Genomic DNA, 19,116 nt, shown 5'->3' with positions numbered 1-19,116 from the left:
GAGTTGGATTTAGCGCCTTGAAGCTCGATATGAGCAAGGCGTACGATCGAGTCGAGTGGATCTTCCTTGCTGCAGTCATGAAATGGTTTGGCTTCTGTGATGAGTGGGTTGGATGGATTATGGGTTGCGTTGAGACAGTATCTTATTCCTTTATGTTGAATGGAGAGCCAAGGGGTCTGTTGTATCCTTCCCGGGGACTTAGACAAGGCGACTCGATTTCGCCCTATTTGTTCCTGTTGTGTGCAGAAGCGTTGTCCAGATTAATTGATAATGCAATAGTGCACGGAAGGTTACATGGGGTGAGCATCTGCACTAGAGCACCGGTCATCAGTCATCTGTTTTTTGAAGATGATTCTTTCATTTTTTTTTCAGAGCTGATGGATGGGAATGTGATGAGGTCAAGGAGATTCTGTTGAAGTATGCTAATGCGTCTGGACAACAAATTAATTTCCAGAAGAGTTGTATATCCTTTAGCAAAAATGTGCCTCTGGTTGACCAGTTTGAATTGGTTGGCAGACTGGGAGTTACACGGGTTGAAAAACATGATAAGTACCTGGGACTTCCTACAGAGTTAAGCTATTCCAAGGATGAAGCTTTTCGTTTTTTAATAGAGAGGATGGAGAAGAGGACACAAGGGTGGAGAGACAAAACTTTGAGTGTGGCTGGAAAAGAGACTCTCATTAAGGCAATTCTTCAGTCCATTCCGAACTATGTCATGAGTTGCTTTGAGCTTCCAAAACACCTATGTATAGCCATGCTCAAAATTCTTGCGAAGTTCTGGTGGGGAGATAAGGGTGATGCAAAGAAAATCCATTGGCTTGGATGGGATAGACTATGTAGGCCAAAAAGTGAGGGCGGAATGGGGTTTCGAGACATGATTTGTTTCAACCAGGCTTTTTTGGCAAAACAAGGGGCTTCTCCAGTGACCGGAATCCCTAGTCACACTTTTGCTCAAAGCACTACAAAAAAATATGCTTTTTGCGACATATATATTGCGACACATAAGCGCGGCCGTCGCAATTATTCATTAAGAGGCACGGATAATTGACAAAAAAAAAAAAAAAACTCTGAGCCAAACTATTTGCTACAATGATTTAAGTAATGTCGCAAAAGCTTAGCAAAAGTTCAAAGATAACTGCTATTCGCTACATATAGGAACACATCTCGTATTTGAGATATTTTTAGAATTACCTAGGTTATTGACCGTGCCTCTGCCAAGAGTTAACTGCTCTTAGTTTCCCCTCTTTCACTCTCAGAACGATAGTGATTGAAGCCTCAAATTGATACCCGGCCATCAAGAAGTTCCTGTAACAGATCATCTTCTTCCTCCTCCAAAAATAGGTCTTCACTTCTTGACACTCTATCTCCTCTTATCTCAGTCACAAAAACCCTAAGAACTCTGAAATCCAAAGGTAAGCTCTTTCTCGCTCCCTTCTTCTTTAACTTGCTATTTTGTGTTTTCGGCTGATTCTGGGTTTGTTTTATTTGTATTGGTTTCATTTATGCTTGTTTAATTCGGAGGATTAATGGATAGGGGTCTTTGAGCATTAATCCAAGTGCGATAGATTCAATTTCTAATCTATTTTACTTTTATCCTATTCTTAAATTTATTTGGCATCCAAACAGAATGCTTTTGCCTAGTGGGTATTGCAATTCTGCACCAAGTTTATACTAAATACCTGTATCCGTTGTTTTTTCTCAACTCTTTAGACACCCAGAGACTCAGAGAGTGTGCCTTACGTGTTTATTCAATGGGATTGCGAATCTGCTGCAGCTGAGCTCCGGATTGTTTACATATGTCATTGCTCTCACTTTAAAAGATTGTTGTGTTTTTTCTTTCTTTCCTCAAATGGATTCATATCTGATTGTTCGTGGTTAATTATTGCAGTCTTAGGTCCAATAATGTTGTTCGCCCTTCACCCCTGAAGTCGTGTTAGGATTCCTCCCATCAATCTCTGGTTTTCCCTACTTTTCTAATTGTGCCCACATTTAATTGATGTGATGTATGGGACGTGTTAGGATTCCTCCCATCATTCTCTCTTAATTTCTCCCCCTGTATACCATTTTGTTTTGATGACTGTTGGGGAAATTGGTAGTGAGATGTATAATGGTTTTGTTGTTTTAATTTGTCATTTTGAAGTTTTTAAGCGCTTGTCATGGCTTATGGGACATAATCAAAGGATATGCCTTATATTTGCATAACCTATGATGATATTCTTAGTGTAGCTGGTGTAGTAGAGTTTGGCATATCTCTATATGAAGAGTCTAAATGATCTAATTTGTGATCCCAATAGTGTTACTAGCATGACTAATTCTCGATAAATAGATTATTAGAAGAATAGTTATAAGAATTTATAAAATGAATAGGGCCATGTTTTAAAGTAATAGTGTATCATCATTGAGACCCCTAAGACGTGCATAATGCTTATTTATCTTGATGATTTGGGTTCTCATTTGCAGCACCATCAGTGGTAAGCAGCTCAAGAATCCTTTAGCTTTCTTTGCTGCATCTGGGTAACTTTCTTTTCTTTACGTTTTTTTGGCTCTTTTTATTATGCCTACACATAATAGCATCAATATTTCACAAATTGAATAATATGCAATCTTGTTCAAGTATGCATGGAGGTCATCTGTGTTTTGCTTATTGGGGTAGATGTTGGGTTCCAAGATCAATTGCTTTTGCATCTGTCTTAAGTGTGATTACTTTTTGTTTATAGAATTCTATCTATGGCAGGATCAAATTTTTCTTATGTTCATTTGCAATCATTATTTATTATTCAGTAACCTAGATGCTTTAAGCATATTGACTCATCTCACAATCTATCGACCATGTATAGGATATTTGAGCTATCTACCTCGAAACCATTGTAAAGAAATCAAAATACATGTGAAAGTTGATATAAGCTTTACAAATGTGAAGCCTTATACCATAAGCAGGTACATATTTTCTGGTTTTTTAGTTGTAATTCAGTTTTCTACTTTATTTTTTTATTCAATGGTTGATGATTCACAATATTTATATTTGCAGGTCCTAGTATTAACTGGTGTATACTGTAAAGTTAGTTTGACAACTGCAACAATTTATTCATTCAGAGTTTTGTAATTTTGTATTATTGGTACTCTGTAAATGTACATTATATATCAGACAATATGATCTTATAAATCTTATTTAAGTTGTTGAAGTATTATGTGCAAGAAGGTTAGTCATTTGTGAGGAGATAATATGTTACAATTTCAGATTTGCAGTAGCTTGCTGTTGCAAATCTGAATTTTTTTTTCGCCCTTACCATAGTATTTGCGACGGTAATGTAGTGTCACAAAAACCGTCGTAAAACAATTTGCGACATCACTAAAAGCGTCGCAGCAACGTCGCAAATACTATTAGCGACGGTTGAAAATACGTCGTAAATAATGGACAACTATTTGCTACGCGATTATTGCCGACGGTTCAATTACCGTCGCAAGTCCGTCGTAAATAACCATTTGCGACATTTTTTGCCTCTTTTGCGACATTTTTCATCCGTCACAAAAAGTCTGTTTTTTTGTAGTGAAGCCAGGTATTTCCCGGATTCCTCTTTTATGCAAGCTAATCTTGGTAATGATCCCTCCTATGCATGGAGAAGTATTCTGGTGGGCAGGAGTGTGTTGGAGCTGGGGTTACGGTATCGAATTGGTGATGGGTGCTCTGTATCTGTCTGGCATGGCCCATGGGTCCCTCTTCCACATCACTTTCGGCCTTTTTCTCAACCTATTTCTGGGACTGAGGATTTTTTAGTCAGTGATCTAAATGACCCTGATGAAATGGAATGGCTACTGCCCATACTTCAAGAATTATTTACAGAGGAGGAGGTAAGTATTATTTCTAGAATTCCACTTGGAAGAAGCCCTATACAGGATGTGCTTATGTGGCACTATGATAAATATGGTGCTTATAATGTTAAAAGTGGTTACAACTTGGCTCGAGCTCATAACAAGCTTACGAACCAGCCCTCCTCTTCAAGGGGTACGAGTGAGACAAATGGGATTGGGGTAAATACTAATTACTACCCTGTGGTTTAGGTCCAAAATCAATTAAGTCCTTGAACTTCTAATTTAATCAAAAACACCCCTGCACTTTCAATTTTGATCTAATATATATGTCCAATTTGTTAGTTTTCCGACAATTGAGTTATTTAACTTGTTAAAGTGGCTCATATATGGCCTGTGTTTTATGATGTGGTGTCGAGGTGGTCTGCATAGTCAATTTAGGAGTGAGTCCTACTATTAAAAATAAATAGTTTTTCAACAAATAATCCAACTATAACTTGAACCCATAACAAAATATTAACGAATTAGACATATTAGATCAAAATTGAAAATGTCGGGGTGTTTTTGATGAAATTAGAAGTTTAGGGTCTGAATTGATTTTAGACCTAAACCACAGGGTACTAACTAGTATTTAGCCCAATGGGATTTATTGGATGAAGATTTGGAAAGCCAAGATTCCTCCTAAGTCAAGTCTTTCATTTGGAGGCTATGTCGTGACATCCTCCCCACTAGGGCAGCTTTGTCGCGCAGGATGCAGCTTCCGTCTCTAAGATATCTTTTTTGCTCTCATAGTGTGAAACTAGCTTGCATGTTTCTCGTGATTGCCCGGTTACGAGAACTTTCTGGATACATAATCCCATGCATCTTAGTAGCGTTGCGTTTCCAGCTCCGACTGTGTTTGATTGGTTGGTGACAGTTTTGGATAATCTGGATTCACAACGGGCTGATGTCTTCTTTGTCTCCCTCTGGGCCATATGGTGTGACAGGAATAATTTGGTATGGAATGGTGGGACATGTAATCCCTTCTAACATGCCAGTTTGGGCATTAAAACTACTGCATGATTATCAAAAGCTACACCCACATGCTGCACACAAGTTTAAGAGGCCCCCTACAAAATGGCGTTGTCCACCTAGTGGAAGGGTCAAAGTGAATGTTGATGGCACATTCCATGCAGCTACTGGAACTGGAGGTATAGGCGTAATCGCAAGGGATGAGTATGGACACTGTGCCGCTGCCTTAGCTAAGTATGTTCTGAATGCTCGCTCAGCTTTACATGTAGAGGCTGAAGCTATGCGGGCTGGCCTGCTTATCGCTATCCATCAGCAATGGAGTGAAGTAGAGTTTGAAAGTGACAGCGCTATAGTGTTGACTGCTCTAGCTAGAGAGAATGAAGACTTGTCTGAGGTTGGCGTTATTTTGAATGATTGTAAAAGATATATGTAAGATTTCAATTATATTCTTCTTAGACATGTCTATAGGGAAGCAAATGGTGTAGCGCATAGACTGGCGCACCTTGCTAGTATGTCCAAGTTGGACAAGTTTTGGGTGGAGGACACTCCTGATATTATTCAGGACGTGCTTATTGAGGATGGTTGTATTTTGACTTGAGGTTTAGGCTCTATGTCCCCCTCGTTGTACTATCCTTCTATGAATAATGAAAGTTTAGGGAGGAGTACCACCACTCCAACCTAAAGGGTGTTGTGCCCGCATTCAAAAAAAAAAAAAAAATAGAAATAGGGATTTCATAGAACCTTGTTGCACTCTTGAAAAATTTAGAAACAAAGATTTTTTGCGAGGCTTATTAGAGTTTATCAATAGAAAAATAAAGGGCCTAAGGATTGTGAGCCCCCGAAAATTTTGTTTAATTTTTAGAATGTAATTTTCGCCAATAAGATTTTCGCAAGGTGATTTAAGTGAAGAAATCGATTTTGGAAATTGTTTTGGTGTCGAGACCACCTATTGGGCCGACAATTTAAATTTGGGCCAATGTTCTTTCATTTGGGCCTAAGACGAAGTCAAGAATTGATCTAGGAAATTTCCGACAAAAAATGAATAAAAGAAAAGTTACGAGCTCTGTAGACCCCCGTACTTTTTCTTGTTATTTTAATTTGTCGCATAACGAATGAAATTACGTATTCGTAAGGTACGAATGTATTCGAGATTAGATTAAGATTTTGAGGCCATTAAAAGGATTAAGAAATTAGAGAAAATCCAATTTGGGTCTAGGAAACTATTTTTAAAGTATCGAGGCTTAGGACAAGCCCGGAAAAATTTCCCGAATGGATTCGGTGAAGTGTCGGAGAAATAAAGATGTTTGAAGATGTATTTTCGAATTGGGCTTGAGGAAATTAAAAGGAAAATGAAAATGGTGCAGCCCAAGCCCATTGGCTCAACAGGAGGGGCAACTTAGACATTTCACAATTAAATTTGGGGAGAGGTATAAAAGGAAAACCTTCTCTCAAAACCCTAGGCTCTTCCTCATTTTCTCCCTTTCCTCTCTCTCTCTACCCGAGAGCTTCTCTCTCTACCTCTCGCCGTCACCGCCGCACCGCCGCCGCCGGAATCCCAATCCTCACCAAAATTTCCAGATTTTCTTCTCTTCATCCCCTCTTTCCATTTCTCCAACCAAAATAAAGAAATTTGGCCATCCAACCCTCCAAAACCCTTAGAACCCGAAGCTAAATTGGGGCTTTTTGTGATTTCTTCATTCCAAGTTCAAATCAAGGTATTATCCATCCTAATCTAGCCTCTCTTCCTTCGATCTATACATCTTTCTTATCATATTCGAGTTTTTTATTTCCATTTTTGATTTTTGGTGCATGAACCCGATTTTCCCTAAATCAAGAGGCTAGGCTATGGGTTTGGCAAGGATTTGTGGTAAGGATCTATCCATGCAACCTTGTTTCGAGATTTTTGGTTGTGGTATTGATGTTGGACGAATTTGTAGGTGAAGAAGGCCAATGAGGAGGATTAGGCCATGAGTTTTGAAGAAGAAAGGGTAAGGAATGGGTTTTGGACAAACCCTAGAATTTTTGGAATTTATTTGGTTGATTTTGATTTTTGTTGAGATATTGTTGTTGTTGGAAAAATTGTGAAAATTAGATATTTGAAGAGAGTTTAATTAGTAGGATTTTATTGGTCTAATTTTCAAAGGATTGGAAATTGGTGTTGAAGATTTTGGTGATTGTTGTTGTGTTATTTTGGCCAAAAGAAAAAGAAAAGGAAGAAGAAAAGAAATGGCTTTATTTTTGGAAGAAAATAAGGAAAATGAAGAAAAGAGTAAAAGTTAAATTAAATGAGTTTTACCTTGATAAATTGGTAAAAAAGTGAAGAAGGTGAAAGTAAAGGTAAATTCGGTAAAAAGGAGGTAAAAGGTAAAAGTGTAAGTGTGGAGGTGAAATTCATGGTAAAAGTGAAAAGGTGAAAAAGGAGAAGTAAATTGGTAAAAGTGAAAGTAAAACTTTATTTATAATTATTTACTTATTTATTTTTAATAAATAAGAGATAATGGTAAATAACGGAATACTTGGTCAAAAGTCAGAAGTCAAAAGTCAACTCCGAGAGTTGACCATGGTTGACCGACCTCGTAAAACGTGAGGATCGACTCAACTTTGGTCGCTCGGATTGGCGAAAGTTTTGCGGAGCGATAAGTACGTTTTCCTTTTTAAGAAAGAAGTTAGTTTCCCAAATTGGTAAAGGTTGAAAGAAATAATTAATGGCCTCATTGAAATAAAAAGGAATTAGTGTACGCGGTTACTTTTGGTTGATCATGATGTTTACCTGGATAATTACTTACAAATTAAGTAATGGTTTAGGAAACACGATCGTTAAGGAAGCTTAAGCGGAAAGCGTCAGAGTGTGGAATACGCCGGCATTTCCAGATAAGGTGAGCTGTCCCTTCCTTGTTAGAGGTTTTCGATATATGTGGAATGCTATACTAAGATAGTATGTTGCCGGCAATTGCGTTTTTCGTTGTTCATTAGTCGATGCCTCGTGATACATGTGTTTTCAGAACTGATAATTGCTAATTACGAAAACCGAGGCTAGACTTGCATGTTGAGATACTGTACCCTTGTATGTTTATACTTGTGACCTGAAAGTGAATGGGACCTAGACGCGTAGATTCCTAGGGATCCCACGGTGTCGATAACCGTGAACCTCCGGAGGGGGCTGTGCTCCTATGTTTGTCGAGGAAAGATTAGTATAGACAGTGAACCAGTCATAGGAGACTCAGGGCCAGGAAATGGACACTTTCGCTACTTGTAGTCAGAAGTACTACAGAGTAGTTGGCCGGTTCTCGAATTCAGGACGAACCAGGTCGGTCACAGATTTGTTTTATATTAGCCGGCAGGTAAGTATCTCGGAGCTCCAAATTGTGTGAAGCATACTGCATATGCTTTATAAAAGAAAATAAATGTTTGTGGTTGCCTCTTATTAAAAGTATTTTTCGAGAAACGTGCACAATATTATGTAGTAAATATTTTCAAGTATATTGTTTTCAAACCTAGCATGGTTGGGTCGGCCCCTATTGGGCATGCGAGGAGGAAAGCTCACCCCTACTATAGTGTGCAGGTTTCGAGCATGTGGTCGGGAAGCGTACAGGGGAGGCACATGGCCCGGCTTGGCGCATTTCTCTTTAGTTTTATCAAAAGGAAGGTTTTGGTCCCTTATCGGATTTTGAAGTAACTTGGTTATTTATTTTCTCACTAATTTATTTGTTTATTTGTTTTCTATTCGCTCATTTACAAAATTTCGAGAGACCCGTAACCCTGGGGCGCGTCTCTCATACTTGTTTTCACTTTGTGATTTGTTATTTTCTAAATTGGACTCCTATTGTAAGCCCAAATCTTTCAGCTCACTTTAAAAATTCCGCTTGCGAAAATATGTTGTTCGGTTGCTAGAATGTTTTGTGACTTTTGTCCAAGAAAGTGTTTTGTAAACCAACAACCTAAACTCAAAAGGCCTTGCGGTTTCGGGTTGATGAGCTATCGAGATGTCATTCGTGACATGTCGATTCCTCATTGGCTCGGAGTCGCGGCGCTGTGGGACCCCCCTCTCGGGTCACCACAAGGATAATTCTCGCCCTGGGCCTTGAAAGACTCAGAGCCAGCCCTAAAATCCATTTCCGAGAATGAATACTGGAACGTACATACATATCACTTTCTTCATTGATAAAATAAGAAAACAACATTATTTGTAGCCATGGCACGTACAAGAACTAGAGGAGAGTACCTATTACTAGCTAGTAAGCCTCAGTTTATTGTCAACTTGCAGAAAAACAAACAAATTAATAAACCACAATTGGAGAAGTATAAATCACCTACATGTGCACAGGAGACAACTTAAAAGATAGGCTTGCGCAAAAGAACAACAGAGTTTATGACCTCATTATTGGGATCAGTGGCGGACGCACAGTGGGACGAGTGGGGGCAGCTGCCCCCAGTGAACTTTTGACATTTGGCAACTAAGCATTTTTTTTATTTTTTATATGGGCCATGTTATACGTTCACACTTCTTGGGATGTTTCCTTTCATATATATATATATATATATTGACATATAATTTATAATTGATAATGGATTAGTACGGTTGCAGACTTGCATCTCACCAAATCTCTATCATTCATATATAATTTTATATATGCAAAGGCTGATCCCTATTCCCAGAGTCCCAGACGACCCCATACCTTTTCTTCTTCTGTTTGTTCTGCTGAGAATCCCCAATCAACCAAACTCAGTACTCAAACAACCAAACTTAGTACTTCCAGTCTTTGATTCAAGTCCGATGTCATCGACTCATTTAGTTTTCCATATCTGCTCTTCTACAACTCAGCCTTGGATTGATCATTGATGTATCTTAAAGGTTACTTCTTTATCTTCTAGTTTACTTCCCAAATATATTCAATTCCATTGACAATGAGTCTATTATTTAGCGTTTTCAAAACATGGCACCTCGTAAAGAACAATTATAGATGTGGAAGTACTCTGCATTTCTAGGTATGTGCTCTTTTTTGCTTCTTGCAAGCTCTCTGTTTTGTTAAACCTTTTGTGCTATTGGACATTGTTTTTCCAAGTTGAAGGGCTAAGCATGATAGTTTGTAATGAATGAGTCACATGACATTTGCTAGTAAACCCTGTTTCTTTGATTGCATTCCTTTACTTCCTCTTTGATGCAAATCTGTTAATGAATGAGTGACTTGAAATTTTCTATTAAACTCTGTTTCTTTGAATGAGTAAACTATGCTTCCTATTTAGTGCAAGTTTGTTAATAAATGAGTCACTTGAAACCTGCCCCCAGAGATATATATTCCTGCGTCCGCCACTGATTGGGATGGAAGATTGTTAGAAGCTCAAAGCCCAGCAAGTCATGCTCCTGAATAACAGGGTACAAGAATGCCCTAGACCCTTTTGCACTCCTCACAAGCAAAAAGCTTCCTTCCTTCATATACTTCCTAATATGCCTGAGAATCTTCACCTTGTCTTCTTTGTACATTCCCACCAGAGCTACCAAAAATATGCAATCATACTCGGCAAGCCTCTCCCGAACTTTCATGATATCACGAGTCTCAAATTTCATCCTCTTCTCTAGCTCAGTATCCGAGGCAACAATCCGGCAAGCCACCTCATTGGCCTTGTCATCGATATCAAAGTTATCGAAATGAGTGGACTTCATGTGATGGGTAGCCATTACAATGGAAGTGAGAGGCATTGGTCCTGACCCGATAAAGGCGACCTAGTTGGGATGCACCACGCCACTGTCATTAAGAATTTTGTTCTCCAAATGCGCCAGCAGAACATAATTACCATAGTAGGGGAAAAGATTAAGCTTGTTCATGGGTTGAGAGATTTTCCCTAGGAGTGTGGCAAACTCAAGCTCTAATAGACCTTTAGCTCGACCTCAGAGATTGATGAGACTCTCGCGCATAATTTGGACGTCTTCGGATAAGTCATGAACATCCACCGAAGATGGAAGAGTGCACAACTTGACCAGCTGAGTGAAGAGGGAGTTGACTTGCTTTGAAGGGCGAAGGGAGTCGATCTTGGATATGCTAGCATGGAGTTGCATAATGTGAGTTTTGAGAAGCTCAGCAGGAATTTGGGATTCCATGTTGGTGAGCTAGAGGGAATCCATGTGTGCTGCAGTTAAGATTGAAATATGGACGATTAGTTAGGAGCCTAGGATGAATGTTGTAGATTAAAGTGGTTGTGTTTTTGTGCAGAGGCTTATCCATGTATTTATAGGAGTTAGAATCTGGATTATTACGTAACAAAATCTCTAATGGTCAACTGAAGCGGGGTGCTTCATGCAGTTGGATCTATTTGATATTATACATGGATTTTCCTTAAAGTTTAGTAAAAGTCTGTTTTCATTCAGATTTGGATTTTATAAACATACCTATATTTTGGTCTACGTACTGTAATTTTTATATTACTAGAGTGCACTATTTTTTGCATTTTTAACTGTAGTGTTACTTTATTTCCCAACTTATTAACGTGCAATTTTTTGTGTAATGTGATTGCGATAACTTTTAGATTTGTGTCTTTCTCAAGTCCATAAAATTATTCTTCTAAAAAACATAAAATTCATAAAATTACAAACATTCATGACATTTTTCCAACGTATTTTACTCTTCATGGTATGTGTAATTCCTTTGTAAAGCGTACTAAATCTTTTACTATATTTTTGGATTAACTATTTTATGAAATAGTACCTCAAGCCAAATATATTTGTTAATTAGTTACCAAGTCCTATGGTTTAAGGTGCGGGGTAAAGATTCTTTCCACACGTATGTTCTTCCGAGAATGCAAAAGACAATGAAAGCAAAAGATATTATGTTGGAAGTTCGCGTTCACACCTTAATGTGAATGGAATTAGAACCAAAGCTTGTTCAAGTCCAAAGAGGCATGGGAAATGCCTCTTAACTGTCTCCCGGAGGGTCAAACTGTATAACCAAATTTAAGTTCAAGTTATCTTATTTCCATACTTGGCCAAAGGAAAATAAAACTGTAAGACAAATAAATTTTGACAAGAAAAGAAATTTCATTAATTAATTTTGAAGTAATCAATGGTCAATTAGTTAATGAAAAATCATTACTACTCACCAAAACATTGCCGTTAGAAGTCGCAAACAAGTAACTTCGCTGTGTTGGAGAGGAAAGATCTCACATTGGAAAAGTGACAAATAAAAATATAACTTCTAAGTGGGTGGATCTCACCCAATTGTACCGAGGCCTTTTGTGATTAAAACTCAACACCTAACGGGTGGTTAAGTTGGGACAGTATCGGTACAATAGTGGGCCACGGGCCACGCTTGTCACTGTTTAACATGGTATCAGAGCGGGTCCTTCTCCAATTGCATCTCCACGTAGGCACGTATCATGAGCCCAAATTGGAGTTCCTTGTATTGCCATCGAAATTACCAAGTGTCCAATGTGGGCCTTTGATTGTATTAACCAAGTCTCCGATATGAGACTTGTGTCCCAATTTCCACATTGGAAATTGGATTAATTAATTTCATGTGCAGACCTAGAGTTAGGTTGCATGTGAGGGGGCGTGTTGGAGAGGAAAGATCCCACATTGGAAAAGTAACAAAAAAAAATATAACTTATAAGTGGGTGGATCTCACCCAATTGTACCGAGGCCTTTTGTGATTAAAACTCAACACCTAACCGGTGGTTAAGTTGGGATAGTATCGGTATAATGGTGGGCCACGGGCCATACTTGTCGTTGTTTAACATGCTGAGCACAGCACAAGCCCGACAAATTAAATGGCGGCCAGGCCCGAGCACGATCCTATAGTTGCACCATGAACCCATCAAGTAGTTAAGGAAAAACTGGTACTACTCCTAGAACATTGTCGCATGGGGGGCAAACAAGCCTCTTCACCAAACCACAGGACGTGCTCGATACATTTAATGGCTGCCGACTTGAGCACGAACAATTATGGGCAGGTCGGCATTGCTAATTCTTGCATGGTGGGCCGGGTCGAGTTCGTTACTAGAGTATGACTGATTGCCGGTCAGCCCATTACAAACTAAATTTTCATACATAAGAGCTCTTTGTTCAAAATGTCTTGATAATTTGACCCATGTTATTTCGTTTATATTGTCAAAGTAGTGAAATAAAACATTTATATATATCCTAGTTTTCACATAAGTATTTATCATATCTTAAAGAGTTAATTAAAGAAGAGTACTCTCAAACAGTATTCTAAAAATCCCCCCGGCAGCCATCTAGGGCCTTCCTAGGCACCAGAAAGTGGCTTGCCATGTAATACCTCGGAAATTTATTATTAATTTATGATGATTTTTCAAAAATTATTAAATAGGTTGTTAGTACGTTTATGTGGCTCAGGGTTGGAGTCAAAGTGTTTTGGACGAATAAATTCTTGAAACGTTTTATTTTTGAGGGGTCAAAGGGTTGAATTTTTATTCATTGGGTTTCTCTGAAAACTTCATTCACAAAAGTTGTAGAGCGTGTCGATGCGAGTTCGTGGACATACACAATGGCAGAGCCAGAACTTTAAGATCAGTGGGCCACTCTAAAGTTTTTTTTTTTTTTTTTAATCAAAATTTAAAATATATCAAAATTTTAATAAAAAAAAAAAATTAAAATAATATCACAAAAATATCAATACATATATTTTTTTTTAAATTACATCTTTACTATTATAAATGGAGGCCCTCTTTTGGACTTTTGGTGTCAAAGGGCTTCACCAAATTTTGAAGTACCTATAATACCCTTCAATAACATAATTATCAAATTAAGTTAATAGAATATAAATAGATAAAAGTGTAAAAGTGTAACTAGTCAAACTACCATTATTTTATGTCTAAAAAATAAATAACAACTATCCTTTTTAGTCGATCTATTTTCTATTAACATCATAATATCACCCGTGAGAAATGCAGGCACGTTGCTATTATTTTATTAATCAAACTTATAGTTTTTAGATTTGAGACAATTTTTCATAATGGAAGTATAATTTATCTATGAATTTAAAATCATAAGAGAGAATAGTTTTAATGTTTTTTTTGTTGAGAAGAAAGAATAATATTAATGTTTGAAAAAAAAAAGTGCAATGTTGCTACCGATACTCGAACCTTGGACCACATCCACATGCAAAAAGACTTCTGTTACTACAGCAAACCAGCTATCAATGGCAATATCAAACTAGAAAGATTTTATACTAAATCTTACTGGGGCACGGCACCCCGTGGCTCCGCCTCTAGACATAAAGCATGTGTAAATCGGTGATCGTATGATGAAATTATGGTCAGCGGAAGATTTTCTATTTTAGGAATTCAATTTCCATATGTTTTCTCATAATTTCCAAACTTACTATTTTTGGAAACTCTCCCTCTCCGTTCTCTCTCCTTCCGGAAACCCTAACTCGGTAGCTATACTTCCAACACAACCCAGTTCCAATTCCACTTTCTGGTTGTCTTCGACAGCGCCACCGGCCCAGAACCACTCAGAGTTGCCTTGCTGGTTCTCCCAGCCTTCTTCTTCCTCAGGTGAGCACCACAGACGGCAGATCAAAGTCAAGAAAAATAGCGGTGGCGGACCCGAACTCACTTTCCTTTTCCGGCGACTTCGCGACCTGAAACCGGTCAGGTTTTGAAGCTCTTCTCCTCATGATCACAGCCATACAAGCCTTAAATCTCGATTCGAAGTGTGGTGGCTGGAACCACAATTCAAAGTTCAATGGTGGAGATTTTTGAACTTGATCGAACTTGATCTAGCTTGATCTAGGTCGAATCAGCCTTAGTCCCAAGTATGAAAGTTGCTCCCCATGATGTGCTCTACATGTTGGTAGGAGCTAATCCTCCAGATTTTGGTGTATGTCCAGCAGAGCATGTAGCCACCTTTGGGGCAATTTCTTGCTTCATTATCATCTACTCTTTGATACGAGCATTTTGATATATGATTTGTAACTTTTGGAGATCGTTTGATTATGTTAGAGTTTTTGTGGTTTTGATTGTCTCAGTTTTCGATCCGTGGGTCTACTTGTCATTCTGACATATTGTTACTAGGAGTGTTCAGGTGACTTTGAGTGGTCTCAGGTGAGGTTTCGCCTTGATTGGCGTAATCTTCAGTTTTACTTGAAGTTCGTGTCCGAACTTTAAATCACTTTTGATTCGATGTGCTGAGTTGTGACCTAATTTTCCTTAGGTGCTTGACAGAAGGTGTTCTGTAATTCATATTGCTTTATTGAAGGCACAACTGGGCTTTTAGGTGTGTAAATCTCACGTTGTTTTGAGTGATCAAATTTATCGCAAATAATATTTGTTTTGAAATATATGATCATGATCGTCAACGGTTCATGGGTAAGTTAAAAAGATATTTTGTTATAAAATGATTTTCGATTAGTGTAAGTTGTGAAACTATAGTTAGTATTAGTGGCTTCTCTGAGTGGATGACTATGTATATATATAGTTCTGGGAATGTTTGAGCTTGGGGTGTGTTGATGTCTAAAGTTCAGCGGTAGCTGAACCTTGGTTAACGCTGATCCGATGGGCGGACTGCTACTTGTGATATTCAGAGCTTCCGCTACCTGTCAAGTAAAATACAGAGGGCGTCAGAGGGAGACGGAGTTGGGCGGTCTTCTCTTCTCTGATGCCTAACTTAGTCAATGTACTTATGTTGACAAAGTAACACTAGGTAAGTAGTAAATGCGTTATTAATGAGGAGAGAGGAGAGAACCTTTTATAGGTGAAGAGGGAGCTGATCTTCTCCATGTTTTCGATGTGGGACAGATATGCTTCAGTTTTCAGTTTCTGGAGCTTCTGATGATATCTTGGAGCGACGCGTGGCAGTGCGTCAGCGGTGATCTGGGGGTAAACCGGGGCTCAGGCGGTAGCCTGTTTGGCTGTGTTTCCATAGGTCACTCCTTTGGCGGGAGTTGGTACCGCTGGCTGTAGCATGAGCGTGGCTCATTATAGCTAATTATGCTTGCAAATGCTCATGTAAGTACAGGGTGAAAATAATATGTTGTGTTGTGATTGTGGATTGATTTATATATATTGCAGAATCTTCCTTAGTTTCTATTTGTTAATGTCTAAGATTGGGCAGTAGCCTAATCTCGGTTAACGCTGGTCCGGTGGGCGGACCGCTACTTGTGATGTTCTCATAGTTTCCGCTAGCTGTCAAGTAAAATACAAAGGGCATCAGAGGGAGACCGCGTTGGGCGATCTTCTCTTCTCCGATGCCTAAGTTAGTCAATATATTTATGTTGATAGAATAACAGTAGGTAAGTAGTAAATGCGTAATTAATGAGGAGAGAGGAGTGAACCTTTTATAGGTAGGGAAGAGGATGACCTTTTCCTTGTTTTCGATGTGGGACTAATATGCTTCAGTTCCTAGCTTCTGATGCTTCAGCAAGGCGATCTTGGCGCGGCACTTGGCAGCACATCAGCGGTGATCTGGGGTGAGCCGGGGCTCAGGTGATAGCCTGCTTGGCTATGTTTCCATAGGTCACACCGTTGGTGGTTATTGGCACCGCTAGCGGTGGTATGAGCTTGGCTCATTATAGCTAATTATGTTTTGGTAAATCCTCATGTAAGTACACTGTTTTAATTTCGAGTTGTGTTTGAGAGTGTGATAAAATCAGTACGTAGAGTGTGGTGTCTTATGACTTGCGTGGCGGAACCAGTGTGGCGATTTTGAGTGGAGTTGTCGAGTCTGTTGTTATTTACGATGATTATGTCTGGTGTTTCAGTGATTCATGTTGCATCTAGGTGAAAGGAGACTATTGTTGTGTGAAATTACATTATTAGTTATTAAGTAAATTATCTTCATTTAATCTCTTGAACTAAAATCATATTTAGGGATTACCATTCTCAGTATTAGTTTAATCACATGTAATCTCCTGAGTTAAGTTATATGCAGGGATTGCTAATTTTCTATATTGTTTTGTTCTTCATGTAATCACCTAAACTAACACCATATGCAGGGGTTACCATATTGTTTGAATTGTTTGATTTTATTATTCTGGTCTTCTATTTTGTTTGTTGGAGTTTACTCATATGAGTGTTGAAATGAAAAAAATACATACCCAATTACATTAAGTTTCGTCCACTGAAAGAAAATAAGAGTGCTTTAATTTATGTAATATTAAAAGCCTTTTATCTCAAGAAAAATAGCGGACGAGTTTGACAGCTAGTGAAGCTTTAAACAAAAGAAACAATTAAGCTGCTGACTTCTAGCTTGTTTCAAAGTCTAGACAAGCAATTGAAAAAGAAGCTGCAGTCTTCACGTCAAAAGAAAAAGGAGATAAAATGTCCAACTAGTTCACTTCAAGTTGAACTCTAAAACCCTCTGTGTTGTATACAAGCCAAACTCATCTTGGGTGTAGTATAAAAACACTACATGAAAAGAAGAAAAGAGGGAGGACAACGGAGCACAGCAGCGTGGAAAAACTACAAGAAGGAGAAAGCAGCAAGCAGCTTGGAAGACAAAAGGTTCAGACCTCATTCCATTGCTCTCCACCACCTTCTCTTTTCTGTTGCAGCCCTCCTCACAACGGCACCTTCGGGTGTCAATGATGTCAAAGCCAACATGTTGGGCAGCGTCCTGATGAAACCATGTCGGGCAGCGACCCGATGAACTCATGCCGGGCAGCGTCCCGATGAATATACCGGAGCAGCGTCTCCGATGTTCTATAAACAGAACAGTCCCTCCTATCACCATGTCAAATTGAAAAGGGACCTGCCTTTAAAGCACTAACTCAAATAACACAAAAAATATGAACAAAGTCTAAGTAGACAGAGACTCACCCTCAAATTGAAGCTCTGGGGTCCTGACTGCAGCTGCTGTCCTCGCCTGGTACCTGCACAAAAGGGTTTGTCAAATTTAAAACCCTTAAAGTTGCAGCAATGGGAGTTGACAAAGCACAAAGAAATTGTTTTCGGTGCAAAGAAACTAAGAGAAAACGACAGAAGGCTCACTATCGAATCAATTTCTGGAACTCTGAAATTTGTGACACCACAGCTCCTGTACTTGATTTGTACCTACATAAAAAATAATAACAAGGTTTTGTCAATTTAACGAAAGCCTTGAAATTGCAGCAGTTGGTAATACAAATGGAAGGCAAAGTCTTCATGTTCACAATGAACCAAGGGCATTCTATTTGACCAAAGTACGAAGCAAAAAATAAAAAGCAAACAAAAAGGGAGCAAGAATGATATGCTGGTGGCATTTGCAGAAGAGTGTTCCATCAAATTGCACAAGTACAACGAGAATGACAAAAGAAAAATGACAAGCCTGCGTTCTCGGGTACGATATGTCGAGGTGCAAACAATTGTAAACAGAAGAAACAAAGTAGAAGCCGTGAGGTGGAATAGCAAGACAAAGTTCAAAACTTGATTATGGTGAATTGCTACAGCGTCAAGACCATTTGTCCTTGGGTAAAAATCAAATTCAACTACTCAAAGGCTGCAACAAGTTTTAAGCCAATATTGCTGCAAGAATTCGAAGCGGTGTAGATATGAAAAAAAAAAGCTAAAGAACAAAAGTCTTTGGTGGTGATCAATGTCAACAAAGCAATTCCAAGAACTCACAAATGCACAAAGCAATATAAAAAAAATGAAAGTTCTGGCAATGTTGCAGGCCATGTGAGAAGGTTTAATTAAGCTGAGAACTAAATAGAAGGCTTAATTAACAATTGCACAAGTTACAAGCTTGATGAGGTGTTGCCATAAGAACAAATGAAGAAAAGTCTAGCATTGATTTTTATAATCAAGTCTAAAGAAAACTTGGCGGTGGCATTGCAGATAAGAGAGCTTAATTAAGCTATACATGAGACAAAAAGCTTAATTAAATAAGGCAACAAAGCTTTGTAATGGGTTTGTGAATACAAAGGCGAAGGAGGAAAAAGGGAAAACTATAATTGAATACTTACCCGGTACAAATCACCGTGAGCCTAGGCCAATTCTCTCCTCGAAATCACTGCAAAATATCAAAGGAAGGATGTCAAGACCTGCGCTCTTGGATTACGAAGCCAGAAGCAAAAATAAAGTGGGAATTTTCTTACCCAATTTCTCTTCACGGAATAGGAGGATGAAGCTGATTGCAAGCTTTATGTTGGGGAACTCTTTTGTGTCGAAAACCCAGTTGCAATTCCATCTCCAAGTTGGCTTCCAACCTCAAGTCCATCTTGAAATCCAATCTGCAGAAGTTTGTGTCCTACTGTGTTTCGGATCAGGCGGACTGAAGGTAGTGGAGAGTGAAGCCAAGCAGTCGTGAGAAAGGGAAAATAAAAGAGTGATAAAATAAAAATTATATAGCAGTTGGGCTGTGTTGAATAA

At 38.7% G+C, this 19,116-nt stretch overlaps 1 protein-coding gene and 3 long non-coding RNA genes across 4 annotated transcripts; 2 read left to right on the top strand and 2 right to left on the bottom strand.

Moving 5' to 3' along the window:
* Nucleotides 1-1,143: 1,143 nt before the first annotated feature.
* LOC112195803 lies at nucleotides 1,144-3,069 on the top strand. Its single transcript, XR_002934771.2, has 4 exons — nucleotides 1,144-1,412; nucleotides 2,461-2,514; nucleotides 2,838-2,937; nucleotides 3,029-3,069. It is a non-coding gene; the product is annotated as an uncharacterized LOC112195803 (long non-coding RNA).
* A 3,538-nt stretch (nucleotides 3,070-6,607) lies between these two features.
* Nucleotides 6,608-7,891, top strand: LOC121052998. The gene is made up of 3 exons (XR_005810489.1): nucleotides 6,608-6,685; nucleotides 6,756-6,806; nucleotides 7,624-7,891. It is a non-coding gene; the product is annotated as an uncharacterized LOC121052998 (long non-coding RNA).
* A 2,063-nt stretch (nucleotides 7,892-9,954) lies between these two features.
* LOC112196224 (nicotianamine synthase 3) lies at nucleotides 9,955-10,984 on the bottom strand. Its single transcript, XM_024336535.2, has one exon. The coding sequence runs from the start codon at nucleotides 10,514-10,516 to the stop codon at nucleotides 10,085-10,087; it is 432 nt and encodes a 143-aa protein (XP_024192303.2). The 5' UTR covers nucleotides 10,517-10,984; the 3' UTR covers nucleotides 9,955-10,084.
* Nucleotides 10,985-16,917: 5,933 nt separating this feature from the next.
* On the bottom strand, nucleotides 16,918-19,105 carry LOC121052419. Its single transcript, XR_005809006.1, has 5 exons — nucleotides 18,843-19,105; nucleotides 18,711-18,757; nucleotides 17,758-17,820; nucleotides 17,587-17,639; nucleotides 16,918-17,490 (listed from the first exon to the last, which is right to left on the bottom strand). It is a non-coding gene; the product is annotated as an uncharacterized LOC121052419 (long non-coding RNA).
* Between the last annotated feature and the right edge of the window lie 11 nt (nucleotides 19,106-19,116).

The sequence above is a fragment of the Rosa chinensis genome, chromosome 4 (genome assembly GCF_002994745.2).
Source record: "Rosa chinensis cultivar Old Blush chromosome 4, RchiOBHm-V2, whole genome shotgun sequence".
In the NCBI taxonomy this organism is placed as follows: Eukaryota; Viridiplantae; Streptophyta; class Magnoliopsida; order Rosales; family Rosaceae; genus Rosa; species Rosa chinensis.
Note: the sequence above shows the minus strand (reverse complement) of the source record. Positions and strands in the feature narration are given on the sequence as shown.

Coding starts and splice junctions, on each gene's coding strand:
- LOC112196224 (XM_024336535.2), bottom strand. CDS start 10,516: ATGCCTCTCACTTCCATTGTAATGGCTACCCATCACATGAAGTCCACT.